The 27,475-nt window shown below is 35.6% G+C and overlaps 1 protein-coding gene across 2 annotated transcripts in view; it reads right to left on the bottom strand.

The window, feature by feature from the left end:
- LOC128025917 (runt-related transcription factor 3) overlaps window positions 1-27,184 on the bottom strand; it is a 53,109-nt gene extending 25,925 nt beyond the window's left edge. Inside the window, exons 1-5 of one of the 2 annotated variants that reach the window (XM_052612526.1) lie at window positions 27,082-27,184; window positions 26,740-26,853; window positions 5,407-5,651; window positions 4,244-4,400; window positions 2,532-2,636 (exon numbers count right to left, since the gene is read on the bottom strand). In XM_052612526.1, coding sequence (XP_052468486.1) covers window positions 2,532-2,636; window positions 4,244-4,400; window positions 5,407-5,651; window positions 26,740-26,797 — 565 coding nt within the window. In that variant the 5' untranslated portion in view covers window positions 26,798-26,853; window positions 27,082-27,184. Of the gene's footprint in view, window positions 1-2,531; window positions 2,637-4,243; window positions 4,401-5,406; window positions 5,652-26,739; window positions 26,950-27,081 lie in introns of those variants that run through there. The other variant, XM_052612527.1, reaches the window with a different exon arrangement.
- Between the last annotated feature and the right edge of the window lie 291 nt (window positions 27,185-27,475).

The raw sequence follows: 27,475 nt of genomic DNA, 5'->3' as shown, positions 1-27,475 counted from the left end.
TTTTCTTGTAAAGCGCACTCCTATAATAATTTAAGTATGACTATATTATATTATATTGTGTCTATGGAAAGTTCCCCCATGTTGTGGGGGGATTGTCCCGTCCATCAGGTTTATCAACTCCGCAGGTAAACTTTAATGAGGTATTATTCTATTGGCAGCACTATCAAAGTACACATACAGCCTCAGTCAGTGCCTGGGGGAGAAGAGGGTGCGGTTTTTCTCATGAAAGATGCCATCAACACAACATATCTGACAAAAGCAGAACACACACACACACACACACACACAATCCAGTGCATATTCACACACAAACAGCAAATGAACAAAGCAGTGAATTCAAAAGACTTCAATCTAATACATGCAGATTAATATTCAGCATGATTGGACCGTCAGTGTACACTTTTTGCTGTACAAGTTTAAATTTTTTATAGCAACAAAACAATTTTGATAGAGGATCTAGATGTCTAAGTCTAATGCAACCTCACCACCATAACCACATGAAATGACGCTCACTTGCACATCATTTAAAACTGCATTACGTCTGAAGCACCTGTTCATTAGTGCTAGTTGAGTGAGCAGAGTCTAAAGGTACGGCCGTGTGACCCGCTCTCCAGGAAACAGCTCTAAAGACTCATTACAAGCCAAGCATCAGTCAGCCAATATGATAAATATGACATGCATGAGGAAATCTAGAATTACAGATGTTAAAAAAGGTAAACATAGTGCCAGATTGAACCAAAAGGGGTTTTTGCATGTACTTTGCATCACTATGTGTAATTTGCATTTTATAAAATATCAAAACAAGTGGCATATCTCAAGTAACTCAGGTAATGATAGATTTTTTTACAGAACAAAAACATGTTCAGGTCATATTTCAAACGTTCAAAATAAAGAAAATATGTATAAAGAAACTGAAGCCTATTTTAAGGGTCATTAGGATTTATTGCATTATTTAATGCAAACACATTTTCTCTCAAAATAAGTTATTATACAGTAAATACAAAAATACTGTAATACAACTCTTTAAGATTTAAATCAGCATAAATTTAGCATTTTATTTTTGACAGTAAACACACCTCACTACCAGTTTACACTATTTCATGCAATATATATATATATATATATATATATATATATATATATATATATATATATATATATATATATATATATATATATAAACTGTTCTATATACATATAAATTAAATTCTAAATTATTAATATAAATTAATTATATTGAAAATCTGATAAAATTGTATTTATATGTATATAGAACAGTGTATATATATATATATATATATATATATATATATATATATATATATATATATATATATATATATATATATATTGCATGAAATAGTGAAAACTGGTAGTGAGGTGTGCTTACTGTCAAAAATAAAATGTAAATAAATATATAATTAAATGAATATTGTTTTCTAAAAGTAGGCTTTTTAAACAGAGGCACTAACTTACTCTTATCTCTCTCTGGCCTCCTCTTGCTGTGGTCATGGGCTGCATTAGCGTAATGGATCTGTACCCCTAGCAGGCGTTCAGTGCTGTGTTAATTTAGTGGCTCTAATGTGGTCAGGCACTGCTGACCCTGCTGGTCAGAAAGAGTGTCCACTTTCATTGAACCCTCTGTGTTTGCAGCTCAGAGACGCACCCTCGCTCTTTGCTCCCGAAACAGCTTAATAACACACCACAACTGACATCTGAGGTTGGCAACCATCTAGACCACGAAGGACTGTTCGCTGTTTAATATTAACACTTGCTGCTGTACAGGTATGTATACACTTAAATACAGAATACAGGGAGACATCGAAACCAATACTTACTCACAAAAATACACTGTTTTATTTGGGAACACACACACAGTGGCTCTATTCCCCAGTACCATCTATGACTCATCATCTTTTAACGTCGTCGGTGCGCCGAAAATAGTTCAAATACTCGTTGCACCATCCGAATACTCCATCCCAACATAGAATAACATCAAAATCATAACACACATTTACCGATTTATCAAAAATAGTGAGCAATTATCAACCTACAAGCTCTAATGCAGTTAGAAAAACTCCAGGAACCAACAGATTAACTAATTTGTTTTACTTGGCACACGTACTAAAGACTGCTCAGCCTGGTTTTTACTGCAGTAAATAACACGGTATAAAGCAGACACAAAAGAGAGACTATCTCATCTCGTATCACCTCCTCAAATACTTTCCCTTGCTATCAAAAACCGCAAAATAAATACTTTTCTACCAGAGTTGTGATTTGCGATCTAGCATGAAATTATACACAGACGACAAACCAATAAAACAGACAACACCTCTTTCTGTTGCATACTGTGCTGGTTTCATGCACAAAGAAACACGCAGCTCCTGATTAAGTACTTATATATAAAACACACCATTTGAGTTCATGCAGAAAATTGTCATGCAAAGAGGAGGTTACCAGTTCTGGAAACCGTTTTACACCTCTGTTAACGCTGTTTTTGATAGTCATTCAGGGGAATTCTGGGTACTCACGTCTTGGTTCTCGAGGTCCGTCCACGGTGACTTTGATAGCACGGTGGTATGTGGCGACCTGGGGTGGTCCAGTGAACACAGTGATGGTCAAAGTGAAGCTCTTTCCTGAGAAGACACAGGATAAAATGTCACCCTTTTTGCCAGTTAGAAATTATATTACATGATCCACAATTTTATTTAATCCTAGAAATAAATATAAGCATTTTAAAATCATGCTGGATGGAGTTTTGTTCGTGTAGCGAGAGTGCTGTTGTCACTAAATAAAAATGAGGGCATTTTAAAATTCATATACTTTTGCAATTCAACTTTTCTCTGAAAATATAATGCTGATTATAACATTCGTATTGAAAAACACTGCAAAACACAAGCATTTTCATTTGCGGTTTCAGATTTTCAGACCCCACTGTCAACATGTTGAGTCAAAAACGGAAAGTATTTGTGGTTTGAACAGTAAAAAATATTGTGCAGCCGGTTTTTTAGCAACATTTTTAGGACAAAATAATCTTCACATAATATCTGCATACTTTATATTTTCTGAATTCATTACAGAAAGTGGTGTATCATGTAAACTCTCATGTAAACAATACTGTGATTGTTGGTTCCCAGTTTGAAAAGTACTAACATGTACCCTTTAGATATTAGTAGGCTACTAATATGTCATTTTAAAGCACCAATATGTACCTTTGAGGCAATAATATGTACCATGTAGTGGTAAATAAGGTGCAAAAATGTATCCTTTAGCTTTTGTACCTTAAGCTACCGCTCAACTGACCTTTTTTTCTGTGTAGTTTTTTTCGGTTGAGAAGAATTTCTACATTACATAAAGTTGATTATACACCAGAAAAGCCCTCAGGTAAACAGAAACTCTCTCAGGCTGAATGAAGTAAAGATTCATGCACAATCCCAATGAGGTGGGTCACACACAGCTGGGAGAAATGAATGAGTTTCCTCTGAAAAGAGACAGCACTACTGCTTTGATGCGCTTTCAAATCCATTTATGATGTGGATTAGTCAGACAATGTGTTCCAGATTGTTCCCGGGACTCCTCTGTGTCTGTGTTGCATGTGTGTGTGTGTGTGTGTGTGTGTGTGTGATCTCTAAATGCAATGAAGCTGTGCTTTGAGGGGGAGAAAGCCGTGGCTTGTATGAGGGTTATGAGGGTGGGGTAATTGACTACAGAAATGAAAGGTACTTTTAATTCACACTCTGCAACGCTTTCCACTCATCCGTCTGCAACTATTTAGAGTGTAACATTTACAGGAAAAATGTGAGTGCGATGAGCGAGGCCAAGAGGGAAAAGATGATAAAGAAAAGCTTGTGAAAGAATGTGAGCTATGTAAAAGCTAGGTGTGTAAACGAGATGTTTAAAAATAAAAAAAAACTCAAATCGTTTAAGATTTCTCTACTGTGGGGAAATTATTTCTCTGGGACAAGTAATTGAAGGAAGCTGTACACTTTTTTTTCGATCTCCACTATGCAATATTTTAGCTTCATTTATCAATTTTAAATTGTGTTTGCATGAAGAAAAAAATATTTAAACAGTATATATATATATATATATATATATATATATATATATATATATATATATATATATATATATATATATATAACTTATTTATTTATTTTTTTAATCATAATGTATAAATATGTTGTTGGATTTCCACCGCATGCACAATGACTACAGACAGAAAAACAGATAGATGTGGTACCTCTCCCGCTCCTGCCCACAAAGCGCAGGTCGTTGAATCTCGCCACCTGGTTCTTCATGACGGCAGACGCGTTCCTCAGCTCTGCGGAATAATTCTCATCATTTCCCGCCATTACCGTGACCAGAGTCCCGTCAGGAACGTCACCGAGAGCCACCACCTGATAAACACACAGATCAACCCAAAAAACCCAGTCAACAACACACACAAACCCAACAAACCCCAAACCAAACAAACCCGGGATGCAACCCTAACACAAATTATTGCAATATAGCGTTGCATACATGATTATAATATATTAACGACTGTAGTTAATATAATTCTATTATGCAAATAAAATGTGTATGATTAGCTCCGGATACATCGTTCCCATTAATATAATAATTTTTAGCTTTTTTCTTCCATTTGAGAAACTTCATTTAAATTATGATTGCTGCAAGTGCACGACTTATATATATGCTAAATACAAAAATAAACACTATTTAGATAGTAATAATAATTACATCTAGCCTAACAGTATTTTTTTTTCTCCCGCAAACAAAACATAACAACCGGGATGTTGTTGTCGCGGTGACCATTACAACTGATAAATTTCAATTAAACAACAACAACAACAACAATAATAATAATAGACTAATAATAATATTAATAATAGTATTAGTTGAAAATTAGGACCGTACAATGTGTTGCCAAATTGTCAGGTATTTGTTTCTTATCATTTGTTAATATTATCAGTCAAGCAGAAGTATGTTAATAATATATATATATATATATATATATATATATATATATATATATATATATATATATATATATATATATATATATATATATATTATGATATCATAAGGAGTGTGCTGCTCCTGAATGGCGATTTGACAACTATCTTACTCTATCTAAAAAAACATTTTCTTTTGCACGTATTTTATATAAATATGTGAGAAGTGATAAATAATGACAGTACTTACAGTTTGTATTATTTGTAATGGATTCTAACGGAAAACGCTCGCGCAGCCTACCGTTGCTATGGTTATCTCTTCACAAGAGCGCGACTTCTGTAAACACTAGCAGCTATTAAGCGCGTCCTGACTGACTTGTGATTTAATCGACAACACAATGAAAAAAGTTATAATAGGCTACAGAAATTAATGTTTTATTTACGTTACCTTGAAAGCCACAGGCAGAGTTTTGTTGCACCTCCAGTGAGACGGCAGGACCGAGCAGAGGAAGTTGGGGCTGTCGGTGCGCACCAGTTCTCCGGCGTGATCCGCCAGCACGTCCACCACGGTGCGGCTCTCCATCTGCCGCCCGGCCCGAAGCGGTCCCGGTGCGCTCATGTTCGGACTCTCGGTCACTTTAGCGCACGGGAACGAGGCGGAGGGCGGCGTGAACCGTCTGCTCGTGCTCGGGTCTACGGGAATATGCATCACAACAGATTTACAAATGAGACCCCGTGAAGAGCTCAGGCACCCAGATGGGGTAAGTACAGAAAGTCCGTGACAGTGGACCAGGAAAACTCCTCTGTGACAGTTTACTTCGCGTTTTAATGCAGAACGCAGAAGCGCTTGAGTTTATCGCTGACTTCAGCAAAAAAACAAGAAACCGCAAGCACACATACGCGCGCTCACGATCTCGAGCTGCACGAAGAAAGGAATTTGAGTGTAAACACAAAACTGCAAGTAGCCTACGCTTCTCAACGCATGTGGAGATATAATTCTGAAGCTATTTATTAAACCGCATTTATTCCAGAGTGTGTACAGCAGGTGTGTGCTGCTCCCGAATGTCAGTTTTACTTTCAGTCAGAGCGACCCTTTCTGTTCTATAAGTCCAGAGCCTCTGAAAATAAAGTCCACACAAATTAATCCCAGTTTCAGAAGAATGTCTGCAGTAAAGTCCGGTTTAGTTGTCAAATGTTCTGTTTCCAATTGAATGTTTAATTTTAAAAGTGATTTTATGCTAGAAAAAAGTGTTCCGGTAGTCTCACGTACGAGCACACATAAGCTGCGCTTCGCGCTCTGCAGACAAGCGTTATTTACTCATCTCATTATAGCCTGGAGTGCGCTGAGCGCTCCACCAATCAGGAATCAGGGCCGGGCCTAATCGACCAATTGGCAGACAAGGATGGGTTTGACGCACCCATCAAACGCTCCGGAGCAAAACTGAAAGCTCCTCTATTATCAGCCATATACTTAATGAACAATCAATAAATATTTCACTCCTCTCTTCACATGCTATGGCACATAATAATGTATTAAAGTTTAAAGCCTGCCAAGTGTAACCTTTAAAAAACACCGACAAAAAGTTTAATATATTTTGTTGAAGTTAATCATGTCTGTTGTGCCAGTTGATCTTTATATACTTTTTAAATGAATAATGTATTGAGCAATCCAGAAACGGTTAATTAACATGATTTGTTAAAGCAACAAATATCCCTTCAATAAAAACAAAAAAACAAAAACAAAAAACAAAAAAACAAACAATAGAAATAACAATAATTAAACAACGTTCAAATTGAAGGCTACTTACATTTAAACAAGTATTTTCTGCACATGAAAAACTGAAAGCGTTGAGAAATTTCTGCTCTATCGCACATGCATCTTATGCTAAAATAATCTTCTAATAACTAATGGTTTTTATACATCATAACAGTTCAATAATAATGTTTTTTTAAGTCTCATTTATGGTATTTAATTAGACTAATGAGTCCTTGTGTGGTTGACACACCCTGAGTTCACATGGTCACCACTAGTAGGCGCATTTGTCGTTTAAAAACCTTCAGTGGTGCCTCGGAAAGCGAATTAAAGCGCATTAAACTAACAGACTGAATGGGAAGGGGAAAAGACAGAGAGAGGGAGACAGACTGAAAGAAAAGAAAGGGGGGGGGGGGGGGGGGAGAAAAACCCATAACTAGCCAGGAATAAAGCGATTCTCGCAGTTACAGGTCATCTGAATGAATTAATATTTTCTGTGGATTTCATCTTCTTTTTTTTATTTGATGGTTACTGATGACACATACAATGTTCTTACGCGTCCTAAAACTGACGCTAAGAACACGACAAAGTAACAAATTAATTAACTGACTGATTAACAAATCCTAAACGCGTTGTTTAACCTGTACGGTGTGTAAACGGGGAAAAGGAAATGCCCTCTCTCTCTCTCTACCAATACCCAAACTGCTAATACATATATATGTATATATTATTATTTACAGTATTTACATACATGTATACATTATAGCCTATAAAAATGTGCTTTTTTATTAAATGAGTTAAGTTTAATAATTTTACACGACTAAAGGAGTTAGGCTCAGTGCAGTCAGAAAGAACAGATTTGGTCTTTAATTCGCAATACAAATAGAGTAATTATTATTATTATATTATTATTATTAAATGTTTTAATAATATTTAACGTCTCATATAAAATTTAACGTCTCATATTTCTGTAAAGCCAACAGAAATCCCTTTACAACACTAATTTAAATTTTTAACAGATGATTCGTAACAGTCATTAAATACGTTTTATTCTGCTTGCATTCGTTTTTTTATTGGCTCATTCTGTGATGTAAAGAGGGAGTGTATGTTTCAGTGTAGTGCAGTGGGCTTGAGGTTTAACTCGTGTTGGCAGGATACGTGCCAGAAATCTGCGGGCTCACATGCTATAGATGAGACCAGCGTTTGGTTGCATGAAGGCAACATCACATTAAAACAAACAAAAAGAAACAAAACAAGTGTGCTTAATAATTAGAATTCATATACAATTAAAGAACAGCCATGTAAACATAATAATAATCATATACAATTAAAGAACAGCCATGTAAACGTAATAACAATAATAAAAATAATAATACTTATTATTATTATCATTATTAGCTACTATTTATCCACTTAAATCTCAATTATTCCAGGAGAACCTCAAAACGCCAAGAATCCGTCCGTTAATTTTTACCCTGTATTTATTATTTTAACTGTTAAACCACTGATGCTTATTTTCACCTCTGCGAGAAAATCATGTGAATATACTGTAGCCTAGGAGGAAAGTCAAAGTCTCACCCACACCAGTGGGCTAAGAGTGCAAAAATATGCACATCTCTTGATCATTAGCAGGTTTCATCATCATCTCCTTGAAAGATCTATTGCGAATGTGTCTTCCTCTTTTCACGCCTTCCATCCGCCCGTTGCATCGTGTTGTATTGAGTAACTGTTGTCGAAATAGATGCACATGTTGACATGTGTTGCACACAGCCTAAAGCCTATTAAATACAGCGGGATATTTTGATTATTCACACATATGCAATTATTGAGTCACACTGTTATACTACTAGCAAACACTAATCACTTCTAATAAACAATTAGAATGCATGCATTTAAAAGAAGTGCATTGCTGCAACATTTTGTGGCGCGCTTGTTCTTACCGATATAGCAAATGCAACATATAATACATACATGCTGTAGCGTGTGCAATATATGGGCCTGATATGTGTAAGTGTAAATACATTTTAAACGTCTGCTAAATATCTAAATGTAAAAATAAAGGCATTTTTGGTGCGCAATCTGTCAAAGTTCTTCTCGCTCAGCGCAATTTGTAGCCTACTCTGGCGCCACTAGAAGAGTTTTATAAACTTAGTATCAAAAAAAAAAGAAGAAAAAAAGAAAAGAAAAATCCCTATATAGCCTACTTATATAAAAAAGAACAAACAACATAAATTGTTTTCCTGAACACGGACGTGCCAAGAAACCTCCCAAACACAAGCTGGTCAGGGGTCGTTGTGCATGCATATATCGGTGATGTTTCAGCATCTGTTCATTATTAATACGTGACCGCACGCGCTCAGACTGACTCCGCGCCTGTCATAGTCAGACAGAGTCAGACTCAGCGCTCAGTTTCTACGGTTACAGTCGCGCTGCAGCGTGCCCTCCTTAATGACGCGCGTCCCTCTGATATGTGATCTGAGAGAGGCGCAGCTCACAGCCCGCGTCAAATACACATCCAGTAATCAAGCGCTGAGAAATGATGTGCGCGGATACACAGACGCACGAGCCCTCCAAAACAGCCTAAAAATCAATGAAAAATATTCCAGAGAGAGACTCAGAGAGCACCAACATGCCATCATTCTTTAAGGGTACAATGGGGTTAAATGCCTCCAGGAGTAAAAAAAAAACATTTTGATTTGATTTTCTCCCAAAGTACTAAATAGCAACAAAAATCACAACAGCTATTTGCTAAACCTGTTTGTCACTATGCATTGCACAACCATCATGAAGTCTAAATGTTGATTTTGAGGTAACTTGATCCGTCTAGTACTAAAACACTAGATTTATGTAGCTAATGAGAATCCCAGAAAATTTCATACATTTTAAAACATTTTAACACTGCAACAAAAGGAAATGCATTTACCCCTTATGCATTTTCAGAAAAAAAAGGTTTCCTATACAGTAAGTTGTTCAGAATGTTCTCTCTTAATGACTTGAAATTGCAAAAAAATGTGATGTATTACTATATATATATATATATATATATATATATATATATATATATATATATATATATATATATATACACACACACACACACACACATTTTAAAATGCTATTAAAAACCATTAAAAAGTAAATGTATGCAATATTAAATCTTATATGATTCAAGTAAAACCCAATATACTTTATTTTAGATGATGTAATTAACAATGAATTTCTTCCAAATAATATTTTGTTAAACATATATTAATTGTCCTTGCAGAATCTAAAAGCTCTACTTGGGAGGGCCAAAAAAGCCAAAAGCACCGCCAAAAATCTTGGTTGGCGAAGGATCGATACAGTACGCCTGAACATCAACAAGTTGCTTTCCATAATCGGGAAGGAAAAGATTTATTGCAAAGGATGTGCAAAGTGGGCTCACACTGACAATCACACTCCAATCACTACGGAGTTTAATTTGTAACATTGCACCTACTGTACTAAAAGAAATACACTACTCATTTGAAATACTTGAGAGGTTATGAAACGCCAAAAGTGGTTGAATAAATATCCAAAACTGGTTAACCATTTGCTGAAGTGGTTATTTAACAGTTATTTAAAAAAATATCATGTATTTGTTGCTAATCGCTTTTGCCTCATATAAATTCAATAACTAAAGGCTTTTTGCCACAAGTTTCATCATAAAAACCTTAAATCACAACATATTTACCAAACTATTTTGACACAAATTATGTTTTTCAATCAAAAAATATATATCAATGGTCATACTCTGGGACCAAAAAAAAAAAAAAAAAAACTTAACTCTATTGCTCTCTAAGTAGTGACAAAGATGCTAAACAGTTCACATGCCAAACTAAATTCACTAAATCTAACAGCAAATCAAAAATAACTCCATACGTCTCTAAGGTTAATGTTGAGAGCATGCGTACACACACACACACACACACACAACGAACCCACTTGGATTTTATGAAAAGGCAACAACAATCTGAAGAATACTGAATCTGAAGAAACCACAGATATGTGCCCAAACGCTTTGACTGGTAAAACATTACTTCATTAGTCATAACCCCAAACATCACAGGCATCCATACCCGCAGATAAAAATCAAATCGGGGCATAAAATGCTGACATAAGTCTGTGGATTTGCTATCTCCCCCTCTCTGTGGGCGGCAGCACATTTCTTTACGTTTACAAATTACAGAGGGAGCAAGTGTGGAAGCCGCAGAGAGCATTCCTTCCGTACAGTGTCTCCTTGTGTTTCAGCTGCGGGTTTCTCTGCCTGAGAAAGCAGTACGGATGACCTGCAGTCAACTCTAAATCTCCCGTTTACATGCTTGAATTTCAGCCCCACATCATATCAGGTGTCCCTCATGACATCATCACAGTGTCATATCTAAAGCGCAATGCATCTTTGTGAAGCCGTCGTGATGTCATCTTTCGTTTTCATTGAATGCATCTAATACTTGAATTCATGTGAGGAAAAATAACATCAGTGCACAATGCTCATATTAATAGAATATATAAAAACACTCACTGCACTGTTGACTGAAGCTTAGTTTACCGCCTTTTGTCAAATACAGTAAAGCTTGCGGTGGATGATTCACTCTAAGCTGTAATTTGTTTTATATTTTAAGTAAAGCGTGTCAGATCAAAGCATATTTTGCTGATGGATGAATCTGAATTGTTATTTTACTGAAATATTACAGATGATGCCATTCACAGCATATATGGTTCTTTTCAAAGAATGTAAAACAAACAATTTTTTTTGTATTTCTATCCAGAAGTGTTCCCTCTCTCACAGAGCACAAAATTAAAGCCATATTTGCTCACAAGAACTGTCTAGGATGAATAAACTTTAAAAGTCTCCAAAAAACACATTACTCAGTTAAATATCTGATGGGTTCAGATGACGACGTCTGTCTATGATACAAGTCTTCTCAATTTCTCATGCACTATTTAAGTGAAGGTACAAATGCAATTTTGTGCATTTTTGCATGGTTTGATCATTTAAAACTTATATATATTTATACTTTAAAATTGTAAGCTTGATTATGAAATTTACTATTAACTTATGAGTGAAAATTGTTCACAAATTATTACAGTGTATCTGTTTTACAATAAGTGTTTATAAACTAAAAATGCTCTGATGCTTTCTTTTATGTGACATAACACTGAAAACGCACGATGTATCATATCATCAAAGCAGTCTGTTTTCATGGAGCATGCTGGAAGTGTTTTACTGAGGAAGATCTGAGTTAATGTTTGTGGTAGAAAAGTACAAAGATTTATTATTCTGTAAGGAGTATTGAGACTCTGCAGCAAGAACTGTCTGAGTAAAATGCCTCCCTTGAGAAATAAATCAAATGCTGTTTTATGAAGATATGTGCAATATCAATTTAATTTCCTCTTTCAGTTGGATTTGGACTAACTTCATGGTGGTATAGTCATCCTCCTGGCCCTTAGAGGAGGCATGTGCATCAGCTGAAGCTTCTGAAACATCACTGGCATGAGACAGGAAACATCAGTAGAAAGTAAGTAAGGTCTGATTTGCACACATTACACGTTACATGGTCTCCCTGGTGCATAACACAACAAGTCTTCATAAACATCAATTCAGTTGTGAGTTGAATAACATTTTGATTAATCAAGTTTGCACATGATCTGAAAATACACAAACACCTGCAAGAACACGCACACCCCCACACACAGAGTGACTCACATCACTCTCACTCTGTATCAAATGCATTGATATCACATCTCTAATCTACAGTAATTGCATGTTTAAGAAAAGTCTTTAGCAGTTAAACTCTAAAAAAGAGAAAAATAAAACCCCAGCAAATCCACAGTGAAGTGCAGCACAGAGCTTTATCACATTTAAGATACGCAGAGGAAGCACACATAGTTAAACGCAGCTGTATAACCCATTTAATCATAAGAGCAAAAGAGAAGGTTTCAAATGTGCAAACATTTACCAACATAATTGAATGTTAGGGGTTAAAATAAAATGAAATGAAGAAGAAAAAATATCCCTTTAACACTACACCACACTGGTCACCAGAAGATATTACTGTGAAAAAAAAACACACACACACAAATAAACCACATTTCGCTTCCGTAATAAACAGCAGGATTTTTTTTGGTCACCAAAATGTACCTCTTTTAACTCATATTTAAAACATTTGCCATTCCCAACCCAAAAAGTCACTTTCTCAGACTCTTCCTGTCTGCTTACAAAAAAGTTCTTATGTGGTCAGATAATGTGCAGCGTTTCATTAAAATGCTGATGCTGTTGATCAAGCACTTTTTGCCTCTGACCGTGGTTGACCAGCAGCATTCATTTATGAGTTCACAACTCATGAGAATCACCATGACTGTCATATCATCGCCATTATCTTAAGCACACAGCCTTATGAAGAGGAATTTGTGTGCTTTGAGGGTTTCTTATAACCCTGTTATTATTCAGTAATGGGTGATTCTTCAAAAAAAAAACATTTGCAATAATAATTATAATAAAAAAAAGCTTTTCAAATGTAGTTTTATGATAAAACATATATAACATATTTCTACATGTATTTAGAGCTTACGCAGCATCTGGTGATGTGGAGAGACACAGATGAGACTGTTGACAAAGGAATTGTTGAATAAAGTCGTTATTTTTGTTTTCTTTGCTTACAAAAAATATTCTCGGTGCTTCATAACGTTACGGTTGAACGACTGATGGCAGATAGACTATTCTGATTATGTCTTTCATACTTTTCTGGACCTTGACAGTGTAATTTACTAATTTACTATGGGACACCCTCCCGGTTTTCATCCAAAATATCTTAAATTATGTTCTGAAGATGAACAAAACTTTCACGGGTTTGGAATGTCACGGGGGTAAGTGATTTAAACACTGTGCTACAGTGTTTATGAATGGCATTTTTTTAAAGTATTTGTTGTCTCTCCACATTAAGCTTGGATAAAGAATGCAATATTTAAGATATTACACACACCACCTTTAAAACTCAAAAGATCTTTAAAACCATCTTAGGGGAGAGAAAAAACTCCCATATTTCTAAATAATATACTCTCGTGGAGAAAATTCTGCTGCCGCACAGTTCTATTATGTGGCTCTATTTTTACAGTCAAACCACAGTAATCCACCACCACCGCTGGGAAGTCTGACCCTCTAGGAAAACTTCAAAGCCCCTGAAAAAGACCCTTGAGCACAGCATAGAGACTGATTTTTTAGACTTGTTGGAACCATTTTGATGGAGTAAGCGAGAGATGAGTTTCAGTGGGTACACGGTGGTCCCACCCTGGCAACAGTTGGATGTACGGATGTCTTAATTAGGGAGACAAGAGAGAAAAAGATCAGGGGTGACCTTGTGGTGGGGCTAAATTTACACTCCACCCCACTGGCTCCCAAAATAAGCCACGTCCCGCTTTCATAAATGCCCCTCGCCACAGCCGCCATAACTCAGGGCTTTCCCAAAACAAGAGCTCATGTGCCGGCAGCGTTAGGAAGAGTGTCTGCCTGCCAGCAACCACTAGGGCCATCCACCAGCGTCTGCTTACCACATTTTACCCAGAATACAATGCCCCTTTGTGTTTGCAAGTGGTGGAACCTTTCTTAGCCGGAACACACAGACAGAGAGAGAAAGACAGAGAAAAGGGGAGGGGGAAGGACTAGAATGACTAGATAGAATTATGTAAACGATTGATAGATAGACAGACAGATAGACAGACAGACAGACAGACAGACAGACAGACAGACAGATAGACAGATAGATAGATAGTTGCTAGATTTTAAAAAGGTATTTCAAAATGAGAGAGGAAAACAAAAGCTGTGCAAAAAAAGAAAAATGAAAGCAAGATAAAGTGGTAGAAGAGAAACACGAGAAATGGTGTGAGATACAGTGGGCTTTTCATGTGGTCTCATTCATTCCCACCTGCAGCAAAAACCACGTTTATGTTTTAGTTTGTTCAGACGAAGCGCTCCATCTCGCAAGTGTCTGAGAGAGAGCGGAGATATGCTGTATATGAAAGGAATGAGGAAATTAAAAATGTAGGTCGACATAAAACAGAGCAATTGAACAAAACAGCACACTTGTCAGAGCATGTGCACATGAACATGCATGATTATGTTGATGTAGATTTTCTGACTGCAACACACTAAGCTCTGTGGCGCATAATATGGTGCATAATACATCAAGGTCATGGGTTCAGTTCCCAGGGAATGTATGAACTGATGCAATGTATACCTTCAGAAGTAAACTAAGTCACTACAAGCATCTACTTAGCGCATACTAATGTAAAAATTTATATGATTATACAATTAGTAACGTGCTGTCAAATTTTAAAATCTTTGATTAGCCAGTCAGGCCTTGAACAAAATGTCTGTCTGTATGGTATTTGACTTTGCTTTTAAGGCTGATGTCACTAAACTCATACACAGTGCTGGAAGGTGTTGTTCTGTGCTGTTTTTTGAGCTAATCAATCCAAGAGCATGGAAAGTCTTTGCCATTGCGTTGATTAAAGACAAAGCTCTAAAACAAACTCGTTAACAGACTCGCTGCATGTTTAATCATTCATAATGGGTTCGCCAAGTTTGACTTCCTATCAGTGTCCCGTAAATGAAAGATATGAGTGTTTTCGCACTGCTGAGCTAATTTTTGCTGGCAAACATGTTTATTTCCTAGGGAATGAATGTAAAAGTAATGAACCTTTAAAACATTACAACATTACTAATCAAAGTACCAACTCATAAATCATATACTGAAATTAAAAATTACTTGCCAGTTGGTCTGTGACCTCATCAGAAAACAACATGATAAATAAGGTAAAGATAAAGAGTGACTCAAATTAAAAACAAATACTAAATGTGTGCTATAGAAAACATCTGTTGTGAATAAATATTCCTTGCTTTAGTCACCAAATGACAATATGAATAATAGCTATAAAAATAAATAAATAAATAATAATAATAAGTAAATAATTCACAAAATTCAATTTATTACAATAAATATAATATGGTATTTATAAAAAATATAAAATGTATAAACATAAATCATATATTTGAGTTAATATTAAATAATATGTATAACATTATTGTAATATAAATAATATACATATAATTTTAAAATAATTTAACATTTTAAGAGCCATTTAATAGCCAATAGACATTTATTTCAGATCAAATTTCTCAGTGCATGTGAAATAAAGCAATTAAACCCTGCATTAACCCCACATAAATAAAATAAACCCCGGATTGTTCCTGTAGAATTTTGACATTAAAGTCACTTCCTAAATTTGGTTTTCACACTTTCAGAGAGACAACAGTAAAATGAAGCATGGAATGTCCAACAGGAAGTGACAGTGTGAATATTTGTCATGCAGTTTTCTAGATGGAGGGAAATCGCCAAGTCATCGCTGTGACATTGCGAGTCAGCAGCATGATGTCTGTCATTTGTCTGCAAAAATGAAAGAAAGTGTGAGATATTTTGCAACTTGTACAGTATGTATGTGTGTCTGTTATTGGAATGTCGTGAGAGTGATCCAGACAGCCAGACCAGAGTCCAGACACAGAAGGGCAGAGAAATGGGAAGAGAGAAAGCATGAGTGAGTGTGTGTGTGTGTGTGTGTGTGTGTGTGTGTGTCTGTCAGGGGGGAATCCCTGTCTGTTCGTCTGAGGCTTTTCCTCAGAAAAGGAACTGCTGCAATTCCATAAACACACAGACACGTTCATTGTTTCACGTCTGTTCAAGCACACGTGTGCAACTGAAGATTACATTTTGCCAGACATCCTCAAATTAAAACTAAATCTAGTTCACTTGCGAAAGTAAAATTACTAACTCGTCAGATGAATGAAAAATCCACCTTCCCTATAGTTTATGAACTGTTCAAAGATACTAGATTACTATTTTAAAGGCCGCCCATCTAAAATGCACACTTTGTGCACAGTAGCTTGATAAAATTTAATGTTTGTGCTTGTGTATTTAGATAACTTCAAAGTAAAAATGAAATCAAAACAGCCTGTGAACAGTGTAGAAACATTTTTTAATCAGAAATTGCTAGTTAATTTCACAAGCAATTACAAAGAACGTACAAGTACATTTTGAAGTAGAAAAATGTAAACAGTATTTTCTTCTCAAACACAATCGAATAAACCATGTATTTATTTCAATAATGAATATTGATGGTTTTATTTTAGGTGATTCATTCATGCATGTTTTTTCCAAATAAAAGATTGTTTATCCACGTAGTAATTTAAGACCAACCTTTTTTTCTCTCAAATGCAATAAAACTTAAAAATGATTTTTAATTCAACTTGCCATTTCTTTGTAATTTTTTGTTAAATTTACCTTTGATTTCTAAGTGAAAATTGTTTCTACAAATTTTTTTTTTTTACAAACCAATCAACATCTTTAAAATGATATAAAGTCTTACATTTTCTTGATTAATATCCACTTTCATTGTAAGAAAAAGAGCAGCTTGGACATTCTGCCTAACATTTACATTTTGTGATTCACGGAGGAAGAAAATAACAGATTTGGCTATTCAGATTAATCCTTTTATTAAATGTAATCTTCTATATGACATTGATGTTACACCAAATTTTAAAACACATACACTGAAATAAGCATCTGAAGTAATTATTTATTTCATGGACTCTGAGCTGTTTCTTTTCACAAAGACCAACCTGAAAATCTCTTATCACCCAAAGCAGTCAATAAACCACTTGTAAACAACTTTTTTCTGGGAAGCTTTCCTTGGAATTAGTGAGCAAAAAAAAAAAAAAAAAAAAAAAAGCCAACAGAGAGAATCAAAAACTCATAACCTCAGGGCGACCATCATCTTATATCCTATCATTATCCTCATATTTTCAACTCCATAATTAACTTGTTTTATTGCACTCTGGCAAATTAGGGAAAGAGAGCAAGAGAGAGGTTTTGAAGATGATTAAGGATTTTTGTCTCTGTGTGAGAGTTCTCATGGTAGTAGAGTCTCCATCGTGTATCAGTCTTGCACGCTTTCATATGGATAATTGAGGCACTGATGACGCATTGGTCTGAGGTTTTAATGACAAATAAGATGACTGTGTGCAGATGCTTCAGGGCACAGTTTTAAAGAGGCAATGCAATCATTGCAAACGTACATTTTCCATATATTCCATTTATTCTTCACTAAAATTAGAAATGAGTTGCTTAAACCCTCAGACTCCTTAATTACTACTGAATTGCTTGTACATTTTTTTTCTCTTTTACAATTTTGTGACAATGGGCCTGGGTTAAAGTCCTAATGTGGAAATGTTCAAGTTACACTGTGAAAACACTGTGTGAACTGGAGCTAAAAATGCGGCACTAATGTTCTTAGTGGTTTTGCATCTTGGTGGAGCTGTAGCAATGACAGTTATAGGGTGTGTTTGCTTGAAATGTCAAATGTTTATTAGCTTCTCTGCACTTTCGTTCAGGTTTTGGGTGAGGTCTGAAAGTGATTATCAGTGTTTTAGAGCAGGTGTTGAGCTGTGTGGTGAAAATACATGATTACTTCTGTAAATTTGCTGCAAGAACTAGGGATGACTAAACACTACAGTAAGACACAAATTAAACTACATGAGATCTGAATTATGTTTTAATGACATACTGAAAAAGCAGCAGACATATAAGATCAAATTGACCAGATCCTCGTCTGTCCGTCTGATAAAATATCTGTGGTCTGTGGCTCTGAACGACTCAATCTGCTTCAAATTTTCTATTGCATGTTCTTATTACAGTCAAAATTATTATAATAGTTCAATCTTTAAACACATTAAAGCAGGACTGTATTAATATTCCTCAAATATTCTGGTTTGGGTTTGTTCGAAACCTCTAACCCTATATAATTAACCATTGCTATTAATTCAGGCTCCATTCAAATTTTGCAGTCTTTGTTTAATTATTAGTTTAAAAATCTCCCAATCTCCTAATTGGTCTACTTTCTTACAACTCTTACAACTCTTACAATCTATTTTGAAGTTTTGGAAATCTCCTAATGATCCAGCTGGTCTTTTATCTTGTCTCTTGAATTGTGATGTTTCATCTTTCTTGCATATATTTAAAGTCGAAGTGTGGCTTGCACCACTAGTGGCACCAAATAGAATTGAGAAAAATTAGAATGAACAACATTCAGTTGGCATAATAATTCAAATTTTTTTAATCATCCCATCTTCTATTAAATAGATAGTTTTGCCCCAAAACACACCACTCGTTACCAGTCAAATGTTTAAACACACTTCGTTCAATTGTTACTCGTAATCTTAATGCTTCTGCTTAATTGCATGAAATTTAATTTCTAGTTCTACTCTTTTAATACCATTTTAAAATAATCCTACGGGTGCATCTTCTGAAGCTGTTTGGGAGAACATCCAGTTAAAGCTTAGCTGGAATCTAGAGACAAAGTAGAGTTTTTATTTATGTCATGTTTTGATCACTACATCATTCCCATACTTTCATTTGTGTCATTTCATAGTGTTGAAAACTATTATACTGTACATCTTTAAAAAAAAAGTAGAAAACAGTCACATACAGAATGAGTAGGTGTGTCCAGACTTTTGACTTTTTGGGGCAGATGCTCCATTTGTGAAAATCTGTCATAATGCCTGCTAATTGTTGATGGTCTCACTAAAAGTAACCTTTTAGTTTCTTTCACTTCACAACGTTTTGACTTTAAAACATAACATCAATAACTGTATGTTACACCACTCCTCATCAAGTTCACTCGGCACACAGATCTTTTCACTGTGTATTTTTACATGTACTGTAGATCTGCTACAGACCAATGGTCATCAGCTATTCTGGAATGGAACACTTATAATTCAGCACAAGTGCATGTCATATACATCACCATTAAAAGTTTGACGTCAGTAAGATTTTTTTTGTTTAAAGAAATTAATATTTTTTTATTCAGCAAGGATTTATTAAATTGTATCAAAAGTGACCGTAAAGACATTTATAATGCTACAAAACTTTCTTCCTATTCAAGAATCCTGAGGGGGAAAATGTTTCTTAAGCAGGAAATCAGCAAATTAGAATAATTTACAATCAAGGATGATGTGACACTGAAGACTGGAGTAATGATGCTGAAAATTCAGCTTTGAATCACCGGAATAAATTAATTGATAAAATTTATTCAAATAGAAAACGGTTATTTTATATGGTAATAATATTTCACAAAATTACAGTTTTTACTGTACTTTTTAATAAAACAAATGCAGCCTTGGTGAGCATCATTTTTTTTTTTTTGTACATCTTATTGAAACCAAACTTTGAGAGTTTACACGTTTTTGCAAGCAAAAATCTAAATTATCCATAAAACATTTACATTTATTTAGTTTTCATACACTTCTGCCTGAAACTTACAAATGAATGAAAGTTACAAGCATATGCAATTAATCATAAGGAGAGACAATGAGCAATACTGCAATAAAAAGTTACCATTGGTGGAGAAAAAAGTTTCATAAGCATAAAACAAAGTGTACTGTGGGACTGCAATCTCTCCTAATGGTCCATTAGTCACTGGAACATGTGAGGTATAGAGATGTTAGATGCATTTATTTGAACATGCTCAAAGAATCAAACAGAAACTATTTTATGAGCATTTCCACTGAGCTTTCCAGTGCTGTGGATATTCTGGAAGTGTTCATCCTGCCTTCATGACGTCTGTTCCACTGCAGCGAGGGTCTCTCAAAAATAGCTTGTCTAGACATACTAAATGACATTGACATCCCTCTACCTCCTCCAATCATGACAGATCGTTATGGAAGGACCACCAAACACCTCTTGTTCTTTAGACTCACTATGTGTTGTGGTAATGTATTTCGCATATACCCAGGAATGCTGCTGTCACACACAATCACACACCCTAGCGCTGAAAACACACACTAACTCTGGGTGAACCCAGTACACAGCTGCCACTGAATGGAACAAACATACATGAAAAGCACTTTTGATGCATACGCAATGACCTTTTCAAGACCTAGTACTCTGGTTTACAAAAGAACACACTGGCTTTGTTCCATAACCTAGCATACAGTATTTAGCATTTTAAGGCTTGAAACATACTAATATTCTTAATGGAAAATCTTCAAATCTTCACACTTGATTTTGTACATCATTGTAATTTATAAATCAACTTTAGTATGCAATCAGTGTTAATGTCATTAACAAAAACTATGGAGAAAAACCCATTGGCAACCTTTTTTCCTTTACTAAGAGGCAAGACAAAGACAAGATAATGCCTACATCATTAAACACTGTATCAACATGACAACGGTGACTGTATCAACATGCAATATTGTTGATTTAAGAAGGGAAGACTAAAAAACTAAAACTCTTTATATCCATAATCAATCTATTTTCTTCAACAAAAAAGAGCAAAAAACTATAGACCTTCGAGAGTTTTCATGCTTGTGGTTGCCAGATGTCAGGACCATTTAAAAAAACCATTTAATTTTATACAAAATTTAAATATTTCGACCCATATGGCTATGAACTGTTTATTTTCTCAGAATTCTAGAGTCAAATCTATAAAGAAAGATAGATCAATTACACAAGAAAATCTCTTACTCATCACAGCCATTAAAAAGTCCTGACACAAGCTCTGATCGCTAGCTTCATGACCAGTGACAAGAAATCCCTGCAAAACACACCCCTTATACTCAGGACATTGCCCTGATCAACTCCAGTCCCAGAATAGAGCCTGCACTTTATAAATAGGAATTGTTCTGAGCTAAATTAGACACAGAAGCCAGACCCTCCACTGAGACCCTCATGCAGTTTTCATTATATTCTTCCCTGTCCAATATCCAGACCCCCAATATTTGGTTACAGATTTCAGTTCTTGTCTTAGATGCTGATATTTTCAGGGGCCGAGGGTAATGGGCAGGAGCAGAAAGTCTTTGAATGTTCTCCAGCACAGTGAAATATCAATTTATAGGAGCACGAACCATGTGTTTGTGAAATGAATAAACTCTGAAGTTTTGTACGACCTGCATGTTGCATTGGTAAATCTGCGGGCTAAGCACTCAGTGTCCTCAAATTCTGCCATGAATGCTACAGAGCATAATGTGATAGATGTTTTCTGTAGCTCCAACTGATGGAGTATAGATTTGCTCGTATGTTTTGTGAGGTCAGGTCAGTAGAATTCAACCGGAAGAATCAGTATTCCAGTTGCTCCTCTATGCATGTCTACGTATGTGCATGCATGCAGATGTATGCTTGTGTATGCATGTTTGCACGCTGTACAAAATGGGTTGTTTGTGGAAACTTGAAGGTAACAGTTTGCATGCCTTTTTCTAAGTGGAATTCAATTACTTTAGGTTAACCAACCTAAAAATGGAAATTCTGTCATAATTTACTCACTGGGATTTTTTTTCCAAACCTGAATGACTTTTGATATATTTTTGGGTTGAGAGATGAGATTGGTTGTAGTGTCTTATCCACAGATAAAACAGAAAAATCATGCTGGTTTGGAACGACATGAGAGTGAGTAAATGATGACACAATCTTTATTTTTTGGTGCTCCTTTCTCTTTAATTAGTTTGACTAAAAGTCTCGACTTTACCCTAACCCTAACCCTAACCTGATGCCCATTTCCACAAGATGATATGATTCTTTACGGTCTTAATGAAAATCTGTAAAATAGTTTGGTTAAAATTTCTTAATGGTAGTATAAAACAACACAGTTTTTTCCGTCAAAAACAGCTATTTTCAGAGCAAGCCGTTTTGTAGCAGTTTCCTTTAAATGCAAATGAACTTTCTGAACAAAATCAACAAATGGCAACAAATATATGTTTGACTGACAACAGTGCATGCTGGTAAGAGAGTGAATAGGCCTCAACCAAAGATTTTTTAGATATTTTTTCTTTTTTTCTTTTCAGGCCATTTGAACTCAAATACTGCATGGGTCCAGATGAGTTCGTTGGTGTGACCAATAGAAACAGAGAACAACCTAAACAAAGCAAAACAAAACAAAAAAGAGCATATAGAAATAAACTACATTGAGATACATTACTGGTGTTTCTGAAAATAGCAAGTATGCAAATGGAAATAGTCAAGCAAAGAAACATATTTACTAGATCTGTAAGTCATTCTTTTCATTGCATGTTTAAAATTTAGGCCAATTTAATGCGAGCAGACCTTCTCACTTATGTGTGTGAATGTGGTTGAGTGTTTGCATATGTTTCCATTTATGCATGTAAATGGCTTGTATAGATAAATTATAATATATTTCTATATTGAGTGTGTGTGTATGTGTGTGTCTGTGTTTTCGACTGCTGTTTCAGTGCAACAGGTGTGACCTCATTGTGGTTGCTGGTGAGCAGCAGAAGCAAGCAGAGTCTGCATCAGATTAACACGCAACACACACACCCCCTTTTGCCTTGTTCCTTCAATTTTCTTTCTCACACTCACTCTTTCTCTTCTGTGTGAACCATTTTATGAGTCTCTTTCCGTATCGTACAGTATTGTACATATGCGCTTCAAAAAATATATATATATATTTTTTTTCTTTTGTTTTCCAGTGAAATATCTAAACATACTTAAAAAATGTATAATTTTATTTGATAATATGTACTTCATATGCATAATAAATGTACTTAAATGACATTTGTTATTCTTTCCTCACAGACAAATGTTATTTTTATTTATTTTTATTCATAAACCTCAGTAAACTGTATTAGATTTATGTTTAAATCAAGGACAAAAACCTTCCATTGGGTACGAAAAAAGAAAAGATGGTCATTTACCTGGAAATTGTCTAAATATTTTATGCAGTTTTGCTACTCAAGTAAATATATCCAGTTTTAATGATGATTATATATTATGACTATAATAAGGCAAGACAAAATTACTGATTATTAAAACTACAATTTTATTTCTTAATTCGTTTTTTGTGGTTGTTGTGAGCTGAAGACGTGTCATGACTGTTTTCATTAATTTAGCTTTAAATTTGAGTTTGGAATTTTGAAGGACTTTTCTGACCTAAATAAATATACAGTAGTTGAGAATAAACTAAGGTCATGATTTAGACCTTAGATCAGTATAATAGAGCAAATACACTGCATAAATATGCATATATATATTACACGTATAATTGATTCAGATCTCTAATCAAAATAATCATTAAATATATTTATTAGATATGCTGTTAATCCTTATGAAAAGAAATGGAGAAAATGCACCAAAACGGAGAATGATTTTACACGACAAATTGTAAACAGGTTTTTTTGTTTTTGTACACAACAACGGATATCTGAAAAACTCAGATTAATGGCTTTCTGCTTTTAAATGATTCACTTTTGGTTTCATGTCCGAACAATTGAATAAGGATATTACATATTCACAAATTACTTCCAATGGATATTAGAGATGCATTTTGGAATGCGAGAATACCAGTCAGCATCTGACTCTAAAAAACAGTAGAAACAGAATTCATAGTTCATTGATTCAAGAAAGAAAGAGAGAAAGTCTATTACTGATGAAATCAAAATTGAGCATATTTACTTTCTTAATACACATTACACCAGTTGTGACTGATTCATCATTGCACATTATTGCAAATTAAAAAAAGTTTTGCCTAAAAATATTTTATAATGCATTCAGTTCTGAAACGACATTATTTTCTTTATAATCACACATTTCTATGACTTCCCAACCTCTTCGCTCCAGTCACCTGGCTCTATTATGAAATGTAACACTCCAGTCCCAGCCTATTTTTTTTCATCTGTATTATCTGGAAATTAATTAAATTGCAAAAGTAAAATGAATTGCGAAAGGTATTTCATGTTGACTTTAAGCAGAAACCAACTGGTTAAAAATATCCTGCAAACAGTACTGTACCTCTCTCACCCAGACTCTTATTCTGGCAACACTGCTACTAAAACAAACACACTTTTTAACACTTCTGTTTCTCTTCCCTGTGTTTCTTTTCCTTCCTTATTTTTGAATGAAAGCACTTTGTTAAGACAAACTAAAACCCTCAGCTCATCCCACAGGGAGCATAACCACCACAGACATTAGGATACACTTTTCCTAAATTATTCTGATTAGTAATCAGCCAAGATTTTTCAATGACTGATGGTCCCTTCAACACTGAACATGTGGGATGAGAGTGGAACTGCATGCATGGAGTTTACAGTAACAAAGCAAATATAAACCCCCACTAGCATTTAGCTACTGTTTACGACATCAGCATTCACTCTGTCCTATGCTGAGCTACTTAATTTTACTCACACAGATCCATCCCATATCGGTAAATGTAATGTAACTATATGTTATATTACATTATGTAATGTTAACCGGATCAGAGTTCTGCTGATGCATGTAAACACAGATTCAACCGTACAATGTGAAGATCAATTCAGCAGCAATTACTCAAACTTCTAGACTTTCATGGATGCAGATGAATGGGATATGAATGGATCTGAAGTCATCTATTTGAGATGGACTGCAAAGAAGAAGAAAAATAATGCAGGCAGGCATTATATATTTTAGCTCTGCCGGCTGGGTGACATCACTTAAGACCGAAAGTATCACTTGTAATCTCTGCTTTACTTTGATCTTACAATTGTTTTCTGAAACAAATATATTTGACTCTTAATTCGGATTGGATGAGCTGCTTTTGAAAGCAATTGCAGGGAATGCATGAACTGATTAAATTAATACTTAATCTTGAATGCAATGCAAGCTGCACTTGATGAAAGCATCTGCCAAATGCATAAATGTAAGTATTAATATATATATATATATATATATATATTAATTTACAACACTGTAAATTAATGTACACACTCGCACACACACATACATATATATTCAAAATTAAATCAAATTCAACATGAGTGCATTTTGCAACCCTTTTTTTCTTCTCTTATATAACATATTTCTAAGTAAGACTTTGTAAAATGTAGGAGAGGTCATCATTAGAAATCGACTGAATTGTGAAAAAGAGAATTATACATGACAATGACAGGTAATTGGAGGAGTTTGTGATGTCAGCCAAATAGTAAAGTCATTATGAAGTCAAACTTTTTTTTATATCTAGTAATTGCAGTGATGCATCAAGAACAATCAGATCAGATACGTGGATTTAAGAGTAAATATCAGAGTAAATGTTGATCTCACGCTGACTTTAAATTCCATCTCGCCCTAAATGAGCACTACATAAGGAGAACGATTCTGCATTGTTTTTTAAATAAAATCGGACTCGATCCAAGGACAGGAAGCTCAACATCAACAATGTTAATGTTACCATAGTGACAAATGGGCTCTTCTGAGGAGCTCAGGAGATGCAGATGCCAGTAAATCACTAATGTTGATTTGGGCTTGTACCCACACATATACACAGCGACCACAGAAAGGCCGAGAGTGCCCTGGCTCCAGAAGTTGACTGGTTTGTGAGTTCCAGTAAAGGTTGGTCTAGCTGGTTCCTCCCATGCGCCCTGCGCTGAGAGAGCGTTTATGGTCCTAATGCTTGCGGTGAGCAGGCCATTATGATCCAAACCCATCAGAACTGCTCCAAACAAACTGTGGCATAAAAAAACATCTAACAGAAGACAAATGCGCAGGTAACTAATGCTCCGAGTTTGCAGAAGACAAATTTGTGCATTGAATACCCTGATCTAGGTTTCATAGTATCTATAGAAGGCCATAAAGGCTCATCGTCAAACTTATATTCATAATATTATATAATGCTCTTTTGCATCAACAGACATTTAAAGCAGTCACTTTACAAAGGAAAACAAGCATAAACGGATAGCCAAGTTGCACTTTATTAAGTGTTAGATAATAGTTCTCAAGGGAGTTTGTAATCCATGCACAACACGTCAAACGCAAGTATGCAATGTCACACATCCATAACTGCCAAACTGCCACAGACACACAGCAAACTAGAGCAGATACACTCTTATGAGTGTTTAACTTCCAAAACTACGTCTGACAGCTTTCTGGTCACCACAATGGCGGAGGAGGAGGGAAGGCAATGCCACGACGGGTTACTTACCTCGCAGTAAACTGGGCGAGTAGCTGGAGAATGTGTCGAAGATGCTGTTTGAAGCCATGTGTCCCGCTCAGGAGGGAAAAGAACTGGCCTCTCCGCCACCTCACCGACTTCAGCCTGAGAGAATGACAGTCGGAGAAAGAGAAATAGAGAAACTACATAGACTGTCTGCAACCAAGAATTTGGGGTTTGAGAGTGCCACAGGAATCTTTCGCCACAATCCGACTAACAGAACAGCATATGTGCCGTGTGGTGAGAGCGAGCGAGAGAGAGTGAGAGAGAAAGAGAGAGAGAGAGAGAGAGAGATAGAGAGAAAGACCAAGCCACTCTGAGCAATGGATTCACCTTTGACGATGGACACTTTTTTCTGTCTAGTCGTGGTTTTTGTAGTATCTACGTGGTTTTGATAAGGTAGTTAAAAGTTCAGGTGTCTGATGCTCTTGCAATGGTGATCTCCGTGGTAACGGCCTGTCAGTCACATATCTGAGGTATCCGAGGTCACAGCTCCCGCGGTAGGGCTGCTGCACGGCAATCCCATGATCTGATTGGTGGACCTCAAGTCACATGACTCTCTCTCTCACTTGCATGCAGTGAAGTTCTCTTTTTTCCCCCAGTGTGTTTCACACCCATCTGATTGGCTGATGGGTGTTTTTTGAATGGTTTCTCAGAGGAAGATGGGACCTTCGAGAAGAGGGATCACTAAGTTTAGATGTGACACAAACTCTCAAGTGAAAGAAAC

Source organism: Carassius gibelio, chromosome A13 (genome assembly GCF_023724105.1).
Source record: "Carassius gibelio isolate Cgi1373 ecotype wild population from Czech Republic chromosome A13, carGib1.2-hapl.c, whole genome shotgun sequence".
Taxonomy (NCBI): domain Eukaryota; kingdom Metazoa; phylum Chordata; class Actinopteri; order Cypriniformes; family Cyprinidae; genus Carassius; species Carassius gibelio.
Note: the sequence above shows the minus strand (reverse complement) of the source record. Positions and strands in the feature narration are given on the sequence as shown.